Consider the following 13,878-nt stretch of genomic DNA (forward strand, 5'->3'; position numbering starts at 1 on the left):
ACACGTATGCATATACTATCCATATTATACAGTACGTATACTAATGATGCTTGGTTTTCAAGAAGAAAGTATTATGATAAAGAGTTTTTTAACGCGTAAAACTTTGAAGTATAAATTACACCATTAAATTAAATATATAGTCCGATTTTAACGATTTATTTTTATTCACTCCGTATTTGTATACCAGATAAGGATATAGATACGAGGATAAGATTCTTATCTGTATAATAGATAAGGGCGCAAATACGATGAATGGGATTGTTCAAAGGAAGTCGTGATGTCTATAGGATCTCACATTATAATATCTTTATGCGATTGTTTACCTTATCACTATACTCGATGATAATATTTTGTATATACAAATGTACAAAAACATATTAAGTAATAGCATATATTTCATATGCCGTATTTCGATTACTTCTCGAAAGCTTCGTCAAATTCTTCTTGAGAAATCTAAAACAATTATTGCGGATTAAAAATGAATGGAAATGATTGTTCACTTCCAAAATTTTATTCTTTAAATGTACCTTTTTCTTCTTCAATTTTTTAATTAACGCTATATCCTTTGCTAGTTCTTCGATATCTTGTTCGTTTATTTTCCTTTTTTGTTTTTTTATCGGGTTCGTTGACATTTTCTGTTTCATTTTCTTCTCCTTTCGTTGCTTACGATTCTCTTGTCTGTCCAGTTTCTTCTTTTTTGCTTCAGACCAAGGTTCGGTTTCTTTGTGTTTGCGTTTGTGTCTTGTAGGCCACACTCCGCTATCTTGGAAGATCTTCAGTTTTTCTAAACGATTTTGTTCCTTTTGTTTATTTGAATAGGGAATTGAATTAGTATCGATGTCTTCTTGTTCGAAAGACGACGTATCTCTTCCTTTAAGTTCGGGCATTCGAGGCATTCGTAGGAGACCAAAGCTCATTGCAAGTTTTCCTAAATCGATATCTTTCAATCTTAGTATTAAATTACATTCGTGTTTATTGTACGCTTGCACGTAAGATACGAACGCTCTGTTTGCTTTATCAAGAATAAGTCGATCCTGTTTTTGTAATTTTCTCATACATTTTATACATTTTTCGTACGAAATCATAGATGGTTCCAAGATCATATTTTGTAAATCTACCTTTTGATTTCTTTTAATAAAATTTATATATGCATCTTCTGTTTCTAAAAGGAATAATAGTGCATTTCCTTCATTGCCAATTCTAGCAGTCCTGCCACATCTAGAAGAATAAATTATTCTATACATTATATTTAACCCGAAAAACGAGATTGCATATTATAATATTAATATTTCACCTGTGCACAAAACTACTAGCTGAACAAGGGGGATCGTACTGTAATACCCAATCTACTTCCGAAATATCAACACCACGAGCCATTACATCCGTGCAAATCAAAATACCGCTTTTGATATTTCGAAAATCATTAAATACTTTGTACCTCTTGCCCTTCATTTTGCCGTGTATTGCAAGGATTTGAACTGAAGGCAGCATTCTAAAAATGAAGTACATTGTAAGACACATTTACATAAACGTAACGTAAATACTTCGCAATAATACTCACGCTTGTATAACGTGACTGAAATAATCAACACATGCACAGGTAGATAAAAAGATCATATATTTCGAATTAGTTCCTTCTCGTCTAATAAAGTCTATCATTACAGATAATTTGTATTCTGGATCCACAATAGTGTAATGGTTTTTCAAGTTTGATGGTGTAGAAATATTTGCTTTCTCTTTAACAGATACCAAGGCTGGATTTCTTAATCCTGCTCTGATAAGCTGCTGCAATTCTTTTGTCTGTGTTGCAGAGAATAACCCTGTTCTTCTAAGACGTGGTAAATAATTTAATATTGTGTCCAATGTTGCAGAAAAACCTAAATCTAATAATCTGTCAGCTTCATCTAAGATTAATATTTCCTAAAAGTTTAATGATCAGAACTTAACTGAAGAAACACACCTGTGTCATAATTATTATGAGCTTGATATTTTAGAATGAATTACCAATGATTTCACACGTGCTGCTAAATTTATACTCTTACAGTTGCACAATATATCTTCTAATCTACCAGGTGTTGCCACAATGATGTTCACAGCTGCTTTAAGCTTTTCTGCATCTTCTGCAATTGTTCCACCTCCAACAAGTAATATTTGTTTTAAATGTGGGATATTGTTTAAAAACTTTTGTAGAACTTCATTTATTTGTACAGCTAGCTCTCTTGTAGGACTGATTATTATTGCTCCAATTTCTGTAGGCTTCCATTTTTCTTTTCGTTTCTGTTTTATATGCAAAAAGTTTATTTAGTGCCTATTCTTTCTTTATATAAATTCTTGATATGTTTTTTATTTAAATACCTGTAAAATTTCTAGTAAAGGAACTATGAAAGCAAGAGTCTTTCCACTACCTGTTACTGCTTCTGCAGCAACATCTTTACCTTTCAATAATAGTGGAATACAAGCCGCCTATACATAAATAAAAAATATCTATATTAATTGGTTATTAATTACTGTCTATCATTAATTAATTGTTGTTTTAATACTAATACGAGTGCAGAGAGAAATTTTAGTTGAAAAAACGTAAATAAAACCTCTAAATAAATTAATGATGTTTATTGTAAATTTTACCTGTACTGGTGTCATATTAAGGAAGTTTAATTCCTCGATAGTTTTCAATACAGGTTCGCTTAAAGGCACTTCTAATTCTTTCCAATTTTGTGTCTTCATTGTGATTTCAAAATTTTTACACGTTATTTGAATTGAGATATTAAAAATCACGTGTTTGTAACATAGCGACTGATTTGTTTAGGTTATGTTCAAGAATACATCGTATTATATATATAGTAAATATGTCAATCTTATTTATTTTTGATTTACTGAATATTTGATTTTCATTGGGAAAATATCGAATTAGTTTTACATAAACAATGTTAAATTTGTAAAAGCAGTATATGTAGCTAAACATGTACTAGATACGTGTTTCTTGTATGATTGTCGTTTAAAATGGGTTGGAAATAGCATGAAGAATAAATTATCATATACAAGTTGGCTTTTAACGCATTGACTTTATTTTGATGTTTTTTTTAAATCTCTTCGATATAAAATTTGTGTCTAACGATGCCACACACTCAACTATCTCTCAGGTAAGGATCATCCTTGCCTCCTTTTCTCTTATATACACGACTAGGTCTAAGGCCGTAATTCAACTTGTCTTTTTCAATGTCACAGCATCTGACAGTATTCGTTTACACGTTAAGAGGTACATAATTAATTCAAGTGTTTCAAGAACAATTTTGAGTATTCAACGCAATGCATTCTTCTCAATCTATTCAGCAATAAAATATTCATATGTTACAATTGTTACAAATTTCTTTAATTTTTTTTTCTAATTTGTAACATGAACTATTTATAAGGAAAAAAATTTGTTTATAAAAGTCTTACATAGATCATACACTGTCTATGTGTGTAAATCATGCATGGCTTTTAAATATTCTACTACTGAGTTGCCAACTCAATTGACCAAATGAAGTATGGCTAAAGCTGTTTTCTTTTATAATATTATTTTTAGCGTAACATCTTTGTTCTTTTATCTATTTAAACGATGACCTAAAATCTGTATACGTTACTATGGATATATTAGCGTGTAACATCGGAATCATATGCCCTGAGTCACTGAACAAAAAGTAATATAATTTTTAGTACAGGACATTTGTACCCCTTTACATACACACAGATGCTTTCTTGTCACGACATCACCTGGTTGTTTTTAACGACATTGTATGTCGGATCCTTGTTTTTTTTAATACGACATTTTTCCTAATTCGACTTAGTCTCTGCTTCGAGGATCTTATGTATCAGCATCTCATAACAAAACCCATCGTCAACAAACTGCAAAATTTGGAACTGTGTCTGAATCCTTTCGTCACCGTCTTTCGACTTCGCACAATCGTATGTAATTTGATCAAATTTAGAAGAGTTACATCGATCTATTTCTATGCTTTCTGTTCATTGCAGTGAAACATCATGTATGAAAGCGCGAGCAGAATCGTTCCAATAATTACTTCGTGTAAAAAAAAAGAGTTTTTACTCGCGTAACATACTCGCAATTTTTCTGCTTTTTTCAGTACTTGGATCTTCAAAGGTACACGCATCATCAGCCTATCAGATAGCTCCCTGCATCAAATCTGCAGGTTGGATTTTGGCTTAATAAATGTTTACAAAGTAGTGCGAACTACTATAATCGAGATTGAAACGTTTTTAAATTTCGTAATAGCCACAGTCCCTCCTTATTTTTTTTCTTTTTCGCTTTCTAAGATATTGTATAGGCACGACCTATCAATATACGATTTCAAAGTATATTTTTGGTTGCCGATTTACTTTTTACATTCCGTCTTTTACTATAAATGAATCTTTAAAATTATGTTTTTTTTCCAGGTATAATATTTAAATTAATAAATTGCATGGTTGTAAACTGCATATTGAAATCTGCTGCGCGTGATAAAAAATTGAAACATAATATTTGAGGGACTATACGTTTATCGAGGATCGTTCGCAATTAGCTGATCCACTCAAAGAAGTCACTTTCAAGATGATCAGCACTTTGCTTCACATTAATGCAACTTTATCTATTTATAAAACACCTTCCACCTATAAAGATTGCTGTTTATTACTTGAATTAGTTTAAAAGATGCATTACTTTTTTTATGGAATGATATTACTATTATCAAGAAAAAAACAAACAATGTTTAGACAATAAGGCAAAACAAGATGGAACTTACACAGCTGCTTATCGGTGTATCAATATAAGATTACAAGCAATAAGTGAAAGCCTCTTCAAGTGCCTAATGCCATCGTGAAAGTAACTTGAATTTGTAAATCTTATTCTATCTCTGCAGAATACTAGTAGTTCCTTCTCTCTTCATCCATTTTTGATCGCAGCTACTGATTGTGCGGCAAAATCACTGGTATAGTTTGCTGCGCTCCAGGGGGTGGTTGCGGCGGTAGGTATTGCATGTGCTGCGGTGGTATCGGTATATGAGGAGGAATTATAGGACACATTATTGGATAACTTGGTGCATGGCCTTGAGGAGGTGGTGGAGGATATGTGGGTTGTGGAGTACCAGGAGGATTGTAAGTGCCTGGTGTGTGTGGTGGATTGGGATTAGCTGGAGAGGGTGTCTGACTTGGTGGTTGTTGGGCAACATGTGGGTGAGGATGCGTATGTGGACCCATATACTGAATGCCAGGAGCCTGTGGTCCTGGCGAGTCATGATGATGATAGGGTGTAGCCATATGTGGCGGTGGGGGTGGTGCCTGAACCATGCGTACCATCTGTTGATATGTCGGTTGGCCAGGATAAGGCACCTGGAATGGTGGATGGAGCGGGGCCGGTGCCATTAAAGGCTGCCCAGTTGCCGCTACCACTTGCATTTGAGACGCTATATCTTGCGCGCGATGTTGGGCATGCATCACCGGCACTGAAATAATCAGAATAAGGTATTATTTATATTAATAATAAACTGACAAGTTTGGCCATATAAGCAATCGATCAAATATTACTTTATTTTTTCATAAATTCATCAGTTATGTGTCAATGAATAAACGATTACTTTTGTAACCAAAATTGTCAGTTTATATAAAAAATTTAGCAAGCATTAAAATATTTTAATTTTTATATTACTAATATTGCGAGAAAGAGAATCTTTGCGTTTTTTAATACGGCACGAGGAACCTTTATTAACACAGAAAATTGTATTAGAATATTGGAAACAAGATGCGGATACCTAGATACTGACCCTTCCGGAACCTTGTCACAGGTTGAGCTGGCGGTTGACTGAATGCAGTTGGTGGTTGGCTAGTCATGACATACGCTGGCATGACTACAGTTGCAGGCATTGTTGCGCCAGTGTACTGTGGTGTTTGTGGTGTGTGCGGTCTACTAGGTGTTGGTGTACTTGGCGATCGCTAAAAATAAGGTTATATTATAATCCAATTATGATTTAAATTAAGCACAACGAATTACAATTTTAAAATAATTAACTTACCGGTGTGAAAGGCTTGGTATTTGGATTAAATTCTTTAGCATTTGGATTTAGTGTTGACTTTTTGAAAGCCGTCGTAATTTTGTCAACAGCAGATTCTTGTGGTGGTTGTGGTACAGTGACTGTGTTGGTTGTAGTTTGTTGCTGCTGTGGTTGTGGTTGAGGTGGACTCGTGGCCCTTGCAGGTAATGGTCCCGGCGGTGGTTTACTGGTAACCACAGTTTCTTCTTGAACTGTTTGATTCTGATGTTGTTGCGACTGCTGTGTATTTGGATGATGTTGCTGTTGAGGTGGCTGCTGTTGCGTTTGTTGCGGCGTTGTGTGTTGATGGGGTGATTGGTGATGTGTTTGAGTAATTTGTGTCGATGAATGAGAATCTTGTTGATGTTGGTGCTGCTGTTTTCTTGTTACTGGCGGTGCGTCTTGTGCTTGTGTGTCTGTTAATTTGAAATCTGTGGCAAACTGTCTGAGTTCTGAATGCTGTTCTTCCCTACTGCGTGGTGTTGGAACCTTGAACAATATATAAATATCTCGTAATTATTTCGTAAAAATGAATGTTTCAAAACATCATTTATAAATAATATTTAATTACCTTTCTATGATCCGATTTGTGCGGTACTATCTCACACCGTTGTCCCTCTACCGAAGCTTGCTGTTGTACCTGACTATGTTGTTGATGTGATGATTGCTGCTGTTGGTGGGATGTAGTGACGTTCGTCTGAGGGAATGGTGCTGGTGGAGCTTTATCAGCTTGATACACTTGCTGCCTGCCAGGACGTTCCCGTTTCTCGGTGTTTATTTTAGTCGACGGAGTTTGCTGTTGTTGCGGTGGAAAGTTCACTTGCGGTATTGAAGGAGTAGCTTGAGATTGCGGTTGTGTTTGTTGCATCACAGGTACTATAAATATCATACAAGTAACCAGTAAACATTTTAAATCAAATTAGTATTATTATAAATGTTAATTCTTAATACCTGGTGGTGGTGGTTGCGTTGCTGGTGGAGGTACAAACGGCGGTGGAGGATTATTATATGTAACTACCACTCCACTAGGTGGCATTCCCATATTTAAAGATACTGGATGTTGTACAGAAGGATGAGCGCTTTGCATTCCTATAGGGAGGTTAGACGATGGGGGAACGTTGATGTTTACATTGGACGGAGGTTGTTGATTGAAAACGTTTTTATTGGTAGCTGTAGGTCCTGGCGAAGGTGGGGGTTCATTAGATCTCATTAATTTCCCACTGTTTCCATTCTTCTTCTTCAGCGGGGGTGGAATATATTTTCCCTCGTTCGGCCTCACCTAAAATTATGTTAATAATTAAGAAAAGACAGCTAATTCCACGCGTTATTACACAATTATGACAATAGCAATAAACTGCACCACAGCTGCGAATCTCTCCTCTTCGTCGCCATTTTCCAGTTCTAATCTCGCCTTGTGATTTGGTTGTGATTCTATTTCGTTTGCTATTTCTGCAGCTTTTTGTTCTTGTTCCTTGTAATCCTTCGTATCCTTCCTTTGAAGCGGCAAAGTGTAAGCCGCCAGAGTTGGTTCGTATGTCGTTTGGACTCCGTACTTTTGTTCATTTTTACGAAACATATCATTAGCATCCCACCCATTCTGTAAACAGTTTACATTCAAGCTTGAACCCATTATTCATATGTTTATAGACATACATCGTCTTAAAGAAATACTTACAGTAGTACCATCTAATTCTAAATCATCCCCATTCATAGTAGCAGGAGGAGCATCCCAAGGCTCCAACTCTTTCTCACCGATTACACCATTGTATTTACTAATAGCAGTGTCTGTTTGGAAAGTGTCTCGTATAGCATAATCTAAATCAACATCCTTTGCAGACATTGTAATGATATCTTGTGGCTTAAAAATCAATTTTTCTACTATACTATCCACGCTTATCTTTCCTGAACCTTCTACGCGATGTGCCATTTCTAAGACAACATCGAATTGGCTGGAGAACGTGCGAAAAATACCTTCGTATACCGAACCATTCAATGTCTGAATCTATTATAAAAATAAGAAGAGTGTAATATGTATTAAAAGTAGAGGAATAGTAAAAAAGTAAAGATCATTTATTTTATTTTTTATTTTAACCTTATTAAATAATAGCATGATCTTTAATGAAACAAATTCCAGTACCTGTACAATGTTACCAACATGACTGGTTATCGCATGCATGAAATGAGCATTTTTATATACACCTTCGGCAGCAACACATCTTTCTTGCGGACCACGAGCACGAGGAGATCTAAAAATTAGGTAATACTTGTAATTTTATTAAAAATTAAGTTATACAAATTCTGTTGTAGATGAAATCAAGAGAAAACAGTACAAAAACAGAGAGAGAAGTGATATGAACTCCTTGACTAGAAATGGCTCACACATGTGTGTCCTAAGGAATTGTTTCTGGAGATAGAGTCTCATGTATCTTTTGAAAAAGCTGTTTCTTTGGTGAAATTGTGGCATTAAAATTGATACAATGTATGAATAGAACATTTATGAAACGAGAAAGTTTGAAATTTCTAAGACTTGTCTTGGGGTAAAAAATCGAAGTAGTGGATTAAAGAATTTGTTCTAAAATGGAACAAAGAGGTACCTGTTGGTATTCGAACGATTCTTTCTTTTGCTATTCATTTTGCCACCCGACGAGGACTCTTCGCCAGTGGTTGGTGGATTTCTGCCGCCGGTTTGTTGCGGGCCTTCTCGTTTCTTAGTGGGGACCGGAATTTTGACTAATTTCCCGGTGACTGCTCAACGTCAAGAATATATTTTCGATCGAACGTCCCGATACGGGAGGATATTGTGAATCGTTGTTTCGCGGGCTCCTCGTTAGATACGGGAGAATTCGATTCGAAATCTTGCTCGACCCCGAAACGATTGACAGGAGGCCGTATTGGCCGTAACAACTATCAACATTCACGATCGCGTTTCAGTCACGATCGTTTGTAGGTTATGCGCCAATGGTACTGTTACCTAAACACTCTTTCGCGAAAGTCTAGCGCGTGCGTGACTTTCGAGTTTAGACAGATAGAGGAGTGCGAGTAAAGAAAGCAGGAACACTTGGTATTCGAGGAGACGTACGGGGGAACACGGTGTCTGCCCGCCACGACACACACGATATCTTGCTGGTGCGTGACGTAACTCCGTTCTCTTTACGCAGGAAATCACGCTTGTGGAATTTCGCGTCGGAGGAGTTTAGAAAGGAACGATGGTAGCCCCCGGACAATGATTTTGGCCACGATATTGTATTTCTACTTAATTAATCAACATGTGGTAAACGATAAAACTTAGCACAAGTCGCCCGATCAGCCTGATCCCGGTGACTGTCGGTTACAGTCGCCACCTAGCGAGAAATGAATGGACCACGCGATAAAGATCATCCGCAATTCCCTGCCAAAGAACTTGTTTTCATTGAGCGTCATCCCTCCTTACACTTTCTTTCCTAATGGAAATCCATCTTAACTTTGTTCATTCTTTGTACTAACCCCTTTTATTAACCAATTACTATTACTCAACTAATTCTTCTCATTTAATCAACACTCTATGGATTGTTCTTCAAAATTTAATCACTAGAAAATTAATCGTAATATACGTTAGTTGATTAGTAAAATTCATCGACGATTTACGGTTGAATCATTTGAACATATTTTCGAGCGTTAGATAAATCAAGCGCATCGTTCGGTATATATTTATCCAGATAACGAATGGCGAATACGAATGTAACGATTAGCGATTCATCTAGATAATAACGTTTTCAAATAACGTTGAGGGATGAATAAAAACTAAAACTTCATCTTCATTGTTTTTTGGGGACTTTCGAAATATAGAAATATATTCTTAAGTAGTTGAATTTTGTGAACTTTCGATGTTTTCGATTTGATCGTTATGATTGACGATTAACTTAAATATCGATAGTCATGCACGGTTACCGATTAACATAGTCGTAAATCAATTTAATGGCTCACTACTCACTGCTCCATAAAGCCGTCTAGATTTAGGTAAGTTCACATAAATCCAAAGATAATGAGAATGTATTACAACAAAATATAAAATAAACGTACTCCTACATTAGTACTTTATTTGTAACTAAAATTCTTGGTTTCATGGCAAGCAATTGTAGAAAGTCCATCATTTAAGAGACCGTTTGCGTCGATTAGAATTTCTGTGCGCATCTCCTTCGTCCTCGTTATAAATCGTGTGCAATTTTCGAACAAGATTCTTCGTCCTATCTGTGATAAAATTATCCACTTGACCTAGGATATTGACGCACTGAATCATCCACTCGAATCTCTTGTCTATTTTTTTCAATTTCTCAATATGAGCAGACGATCCATCCGAGACAGCATTTGAAAGTTTTTCCAGTATGTCTTTCCGTTTCTTCGCGTACTCTTCTTCAGCGTACGTCATCGTCATCTGACGAAAATTCAATAATGATATGATTTCAGGTTGTAAACAGAGGCTGAGAAGGAAAGAAAGAAAATCATTTGACTCACCACAGATGTCGCGATAAACAGCAACAATAAAATCTTCATTTTTCTCGAGAAGCAGCTTTCACATTCAGGTATTTTTTGAAATAAAACTACAATTTAGGTAACGATCGTCGAATTTTATACATCGTATGTTTCACGACACTATCGCGAACGGAGGGACAGATCGCTACATTACCGGTTTTCGATCATTTGAGAGGTTCGCTTACGTCCGCCGACAAATATATTTCTTTCGTTTGAAATGCTTTAATGTGTTTCAGAGAAACGGTATTCGCTGACGATGATCAATTCATGACACGGTTAACTGTAGAACATTAAACATTCTTAAAGATTGAGCAATTCGTTTAGCAAAGGTAAACATTTAAATTGCTATTTCATAACGAATAATGGAATTTTTGCGAAGGGAAGCTAAATGATACCGTTCTCCTAACTTTGACCCTATTGCGCTCGTATCGTGTCGAAACACCATGCATACATACAGTCAGCCCCATAAATATTCGTGTCCTCTATGTTTATTAACTCTCTTCTCCTACGGTCGGATCAAAAGCGATCGACATTTAGTTCCATCATTAGGTTCCATCAAAAGTTACAAATAAATATTAATTTGGTTTTAATGAATAATACCACTATTCGTACGTGATAAATGCGTTTTTAGGTGAAAAATGGTCTAGAAATATAGCAAGGTCGGATCTCCGATCCAACCGTAGTAAATGTGTGATCAGAAACCACCGTCGAAGAGAAGGGTTCAAGAAATTTGACTCAGATGAGAGGTTTCATGTTTTCAAATAATAGGCCCGACTGCATACACCAGCGTCCTTTTTTTTTTATTGGCATACTATATTCGACAGTAAATGAAAACAACAGTCACGTTGAGTCGATCGCGTAGGACGTATCTCGAATACAAACATACCAAACGTTGGTATTGGTTCGCATTACAGGCCTCGCAACGCATATTCAAGGGTCTTTAGAGTTACTGTAAGACGTCGTACGTTCGGTGGATGAAACAATTGAGCAGAGAAACGATAAATTCGGATCAATTATGTTTAATATTCATTTAACTGATAAATATAATACAGAATCCGATAACAAAATCGTGAAACGTCTTCATAGAATTCGGAAAAGAATACTTGTTCAGAACGCGATCGGTGATCCTCCGAGTACGAGGAATTCACGGACGAATTCGTTTAGTTGTGCTGAGCCGCGACTTGCTGAAGATTGTTGTTCAGGTTCTGCGTTGCCTGGACTGCGAGATCGACCGCCTGTTTGGTGAACTTGGCAAGGTCCTCCTGCATCTTTTCAGAGTGTTGGCTCAAAGATTTCGCGGCCTTGTCCGATTCCTTGAGCATCACTTGAACTCCTTGCTGAAACTTGGCCTGTAAATCGGCAACCTGTTGCTGAGCGTTCGGGATTCCGCTGCTGATATCATCCACGGCCTTGCTCAGCTTGGTCTTGAAGTCGTTCCACATATTTTCCAACTCGGGGCTCCTCTCTTTCACCTGAAGCACGGAAATGTCTCGTTAACGGAGAAGGAGAAGGCTAGTTAAATCTTGTAAGTCTTAAATTTACACGAAGGAGATAATTAAGAGATTAGGAGCGAATGGTTTGAGATTGAAAGCGAAAAGAGCTTTATTTACGACCTATTGAAAACAAAGATGGGTACGTTGAGTAGCGTTGAAATAAAATTTGGAGACTACTTGCCTCTGCAGTGACGTTCGTCATATACTGTTGGATATTGGTTACGAATTGGCTGCTTTGCTCCTTCACGGTTTTAACGATGGTCTCTTGATCGGGTAGGTTCAACTGTTCCTGAATTTGTTTGCCCAGATTGTTGATGCTCGTTTGAGCTTGGCTGATCAAATCGCTTAATTGAAGCTCTGGAGATGCTGGAGTATTAGCGCTGGTGGCTGGTGCAACTTTGGCCTCGCACACAAGCGCTAAGGCTGCGACGAATGCGACGATACTCTTCATTTTTCTTGAATTCTTCGCGGAACAACTAGAAAGTGACTGGTGTGCCAGCTGCGCGAGCTTCTACTCTTATAGGCGATTCTTATCGAGGGTGCACGAGGGCACACAGTGCCGGCTATCTTTCCACGACGATGATTGCATCCCTCTTAAAATGACACGACAAAGAGAATTTTCCACAGTTGTCTTTCCTCAGTGACAATCCGCGTTCACCAGGTGATGAGGAATTCTATATACTCGGATACGTTTGAGCTGGAGAGTTGGTAAAAAGTTGATAAAACGCGTACCTTTCAGGCTAAATTGGTCGTACGTGTCCAACGTTTAATGATTACACCAAGTTCGGCTTTAAATTATCTGTGACTTATGAATTCTACCCTGGAACAGTGTTTTTTTGTTCAAACTTGACCCTACAGGCCTGAGAATATAAAATTAAAAGCGTTGAATTTCGTTGGTTTCCTATGTCTTAGTTTGAACTTGTTCCATGTTATTTACTTAGATAATATATATGACACTTTTTGCAATTTATTAAATACTGGTCTAGTATCGTATCTCATTAATTCGTTCGTTGCAGATAATTTCGACAACTAAGCATACATCGTCGATTTCAGATCGATACTCGAAAGTCAGAGGTCGAGGTAAGATCAAAATTATCGTTAATTCTAATTTACTTCTGTCCTGTTATACTAAAGACAGAATCTTAGATCATCCTAATGTTTTTACATTGAAACCCTTGTAAACATTAACGAAAAATTTTATTCGTAGAAATTGGAGCTGAATATACGAGAGGACATTTCAGCGAATCAGCAACTTCGATCACGTTTTTTGTGTTTAAAAATACTCGGTAAAAATATGTGTATGTGTAGATTCTCATAGAAAGCCACGTCAAGGGGGCAAGGTCCTACGGATAAAACTATATCGATCCGCTTGTTGATTCTAGTATCGTTGCACATGCACGTGCGATCTTCAAAGTCCATATGGGACAGTTCTGTATTTTTTTAGATACATATATGTATACATAATTATAGTCGCGAACGTGTGCTGTTAGTCAATAGAAATCTCAATCCATGACCATTTCAATTTTACAACTTCGACTCCGTGTCGGTACACTTTCACCCGATAAGAGCCGAGATAGTAGGGAATCTCTTATCTTGCTGTGGTCAGATTTTGTACAAGCTCTTGTCGCTATTACTCTACCGAACACGATTATTTTTGGGAGGCTATTTTCAGCAACTAAATGCTAATAATAAGAAATCGAAATTGTTACTTACAAAAGATGAAACGATTTCGCATGATAGAACGTAGGTCTAGGATTAGGCAGATAAGATTCATTCGAGAATTAAGTTGGTGTGCTATATATATACCATTGTGAAAT

The 13,878-nt window shown here is 36.7% G+C and overlaps 3 protein-coding genes and 1 long non-coding RNA gene across 6 annotated transcripts; 1 reads left to right on the forward strand and 3 right to left on the reverse strand.

Annotated features, from left to right (window-relative positions):
- Nucleotides 1–2,901, reverse strand: LOC128887602 (probable ATP-dependent RNA helicase DDX55 homolog). The gene is made up of 7 exons (XM_054143679.1): nucleotides 2,626–2,901; nucleotides 2,356–2,463; nucleotides 2,005–2,277; nucleotides 1,562–1,920; nucleotides 1,295–1,492; nucleotides 528–1,218; nucleotides 1–453 (listed from the first exon to the last, which is right to left on the reverse strand). The coding sequence occupies exons 1-7, from the start codon at nucleotides 2,722–2,724 to the stop codon at nucleotides 415–417; spliced, it is 1,767 nt and encodes a 588-aa protein (XP_053999654.1). The 5' UTR covers nucleotides 2,725–2,901; the 3' UTR covers nucleotides 1–414.
- Nucleotides 2,902–3,046: 145 nt separating this feature from the next.
- On the reverse strand, nucleotides 3,047–10,185 carry LOC128887596 (ataxin-2-like protein). Of its 2 annotated transcripts, none has more exons than XM_054143661.1 (9): nucleotides 8,654–10,185; nucleotides 8,197–8,305; nucleotides 7,735–8,061; nucleotides 7,420–7,656; nucleotides 7,011–7,338; nucleotides 6,631–6,935; nucleotides 6,042–6,548; nucleotides 5,793–5,961; nucleotides 3,047–5,474 (listed from the first exon to the last, which is right to left on the reverse strand). In XM_054143661.1, the coding sequence occupies exons 1-9, from the start codon at nucleotides 8,689–8,691 to the stop codon at nucleotides 4,936–4,938; spliced, it is 2,559 nt and encodes an 852-aa protein (XP_053999636.1). In that variant the 5' UTR covers nucleotides 8,692–10,185; the 3' UTR covers nucleotides 3,047–4,935. The 2 variants fall into 2 exon arrangements, with proteins under 2 accessions (XP_053999636.1, XP_053999635.1); XM_054143660.1 differs by having other exon boundaries at nucleotides 5,781–5,961.
- Nucleotides 10,186–11,571: 1,386 nt separating this feature from the next.
- Nucleotides 11,572–12,561, reverse strand: LOC128887621 (uncharacterized). Its single transcript, XM_054143714.1, has 2 exons — nucleotides 12,243–12,561; nucleotides 11,572–12,040 (listed from the first exon to the last, which is right to left on the reverse strand). Exons 1-2 carry the CDS (start codon nucleotides 12,510–12,512, stop codon nucleotides 11,729–11,731), a joined length of 582 nt encoding a protein of 193 aa, XP_053999689.1. The 5' UTR covers nucleotides 12,513–12,561; the 3' UTR covers nucleotides 11,572–11,728.
- A 119-nt stretch (nucleotides 12,562–12,680) lies between these two features.
- On the forward strand, nucleotides 12,681–13,538 carry LOC128887628 (uncharacterized). Of its 2 annotated transcripts, XR_008460075.1 has the most exons (3): nucleotides 12,681–12,812; nucleotides 13,078–13,141; nucleotides 13,269–13,538. It is a non-coding gene; the product is annotated as an uncharacterized LOC128887628 (long non-coding RNA). The 2 variants fall into 2 exon arrangements; XR_008460074.1 differs by having other exon boundaries at nucleotides 12,700–13,141.
- Nucleotides 13,539–13,878: the final 340 nt, after the last annotated feature.

Source organism: Hylaeus anthracinus, unplaced genomic scaffold (assembly GCF_026225885.1).
Source record: "Hylaeus anthracinus isolate JK02 unplaced genomic scaffold, UHH_iyHylAnth1.0_haploid 11989, whole genome shotgun sequence".
Classification (NCBI taxonomy): Eukaryota; Metazoa; Arthropoda; class Insecta; order Hymenoptera; family Colletidae; genus Hylaeus; species Hylaeus anthracinus.

What these genes read in the sequence shown, in the direction of transcription:
- LOC128887602 (XM_054143679.1), bottom strand. Translation starts at nt 2,724, where the DNA reads ATGAAGACACAAAATTGGAAAGAATTAGAAGTGCCTTTAAGCGAACCT. An exon ending in TTAATATGACACCAGTACAG is followed by an intron (nt 2,464 to 2,625) that starts GTAAAATTTACA and finishes ATTTATGTATAG; the next exon opens with GCGGCTTGTATTCCACTATT. An exon ending in CAGCACGTGTGAAATCATTG is followed by an intron (nt 1,921 to 2,004) that starts GTAATTCATTCT and finishes TTAAACTTTTAG; the next exon opens with GAAATATTAATCTTAGATGA.
- LOC128887596 (XM_054143660.1), bottom strand. Translation starts at nt 8,691, where the DNA reads ATGAATAGCAAAAGAAAGAATCGTTCGAATACCAACAG. An exon ending in AATCGTTCGAATACCAACAG is followed by an intron (nt 8,306 to 8,653) that starts GTACCTCTTTGT and finishes CCTAATTTTTAG; the next exon opens with ATCTCCTCGTGCTCGTGGTC. An exon ending in AGGAGAGATTCGCAGCTGTG is followed by an intron (nt 7,339 to 7,419) that starts GTGCAGTTTATT and finishes ACATAATTTTAG; the next exon opens with GTGAGGCCGAACGAGGGAAA.
- LOC128887621 (XM_054143714.1), bottom strand. Translation starts at nt 12,512, where the DNA reads ATGAAGAGTATCGTCGCATTCGTCGCAGCCTTAGCGCTTGTGTGCGAG. An exon ending in TGACGAACGTCACTGCAGAG is followed by an intron (nt 12,041 to 12,242) that starts GCAAGTAGTCTC and finishes TCCGTGCTTCAG; the next exon opens with GTGAAAGAGAGGAGCCCCGA.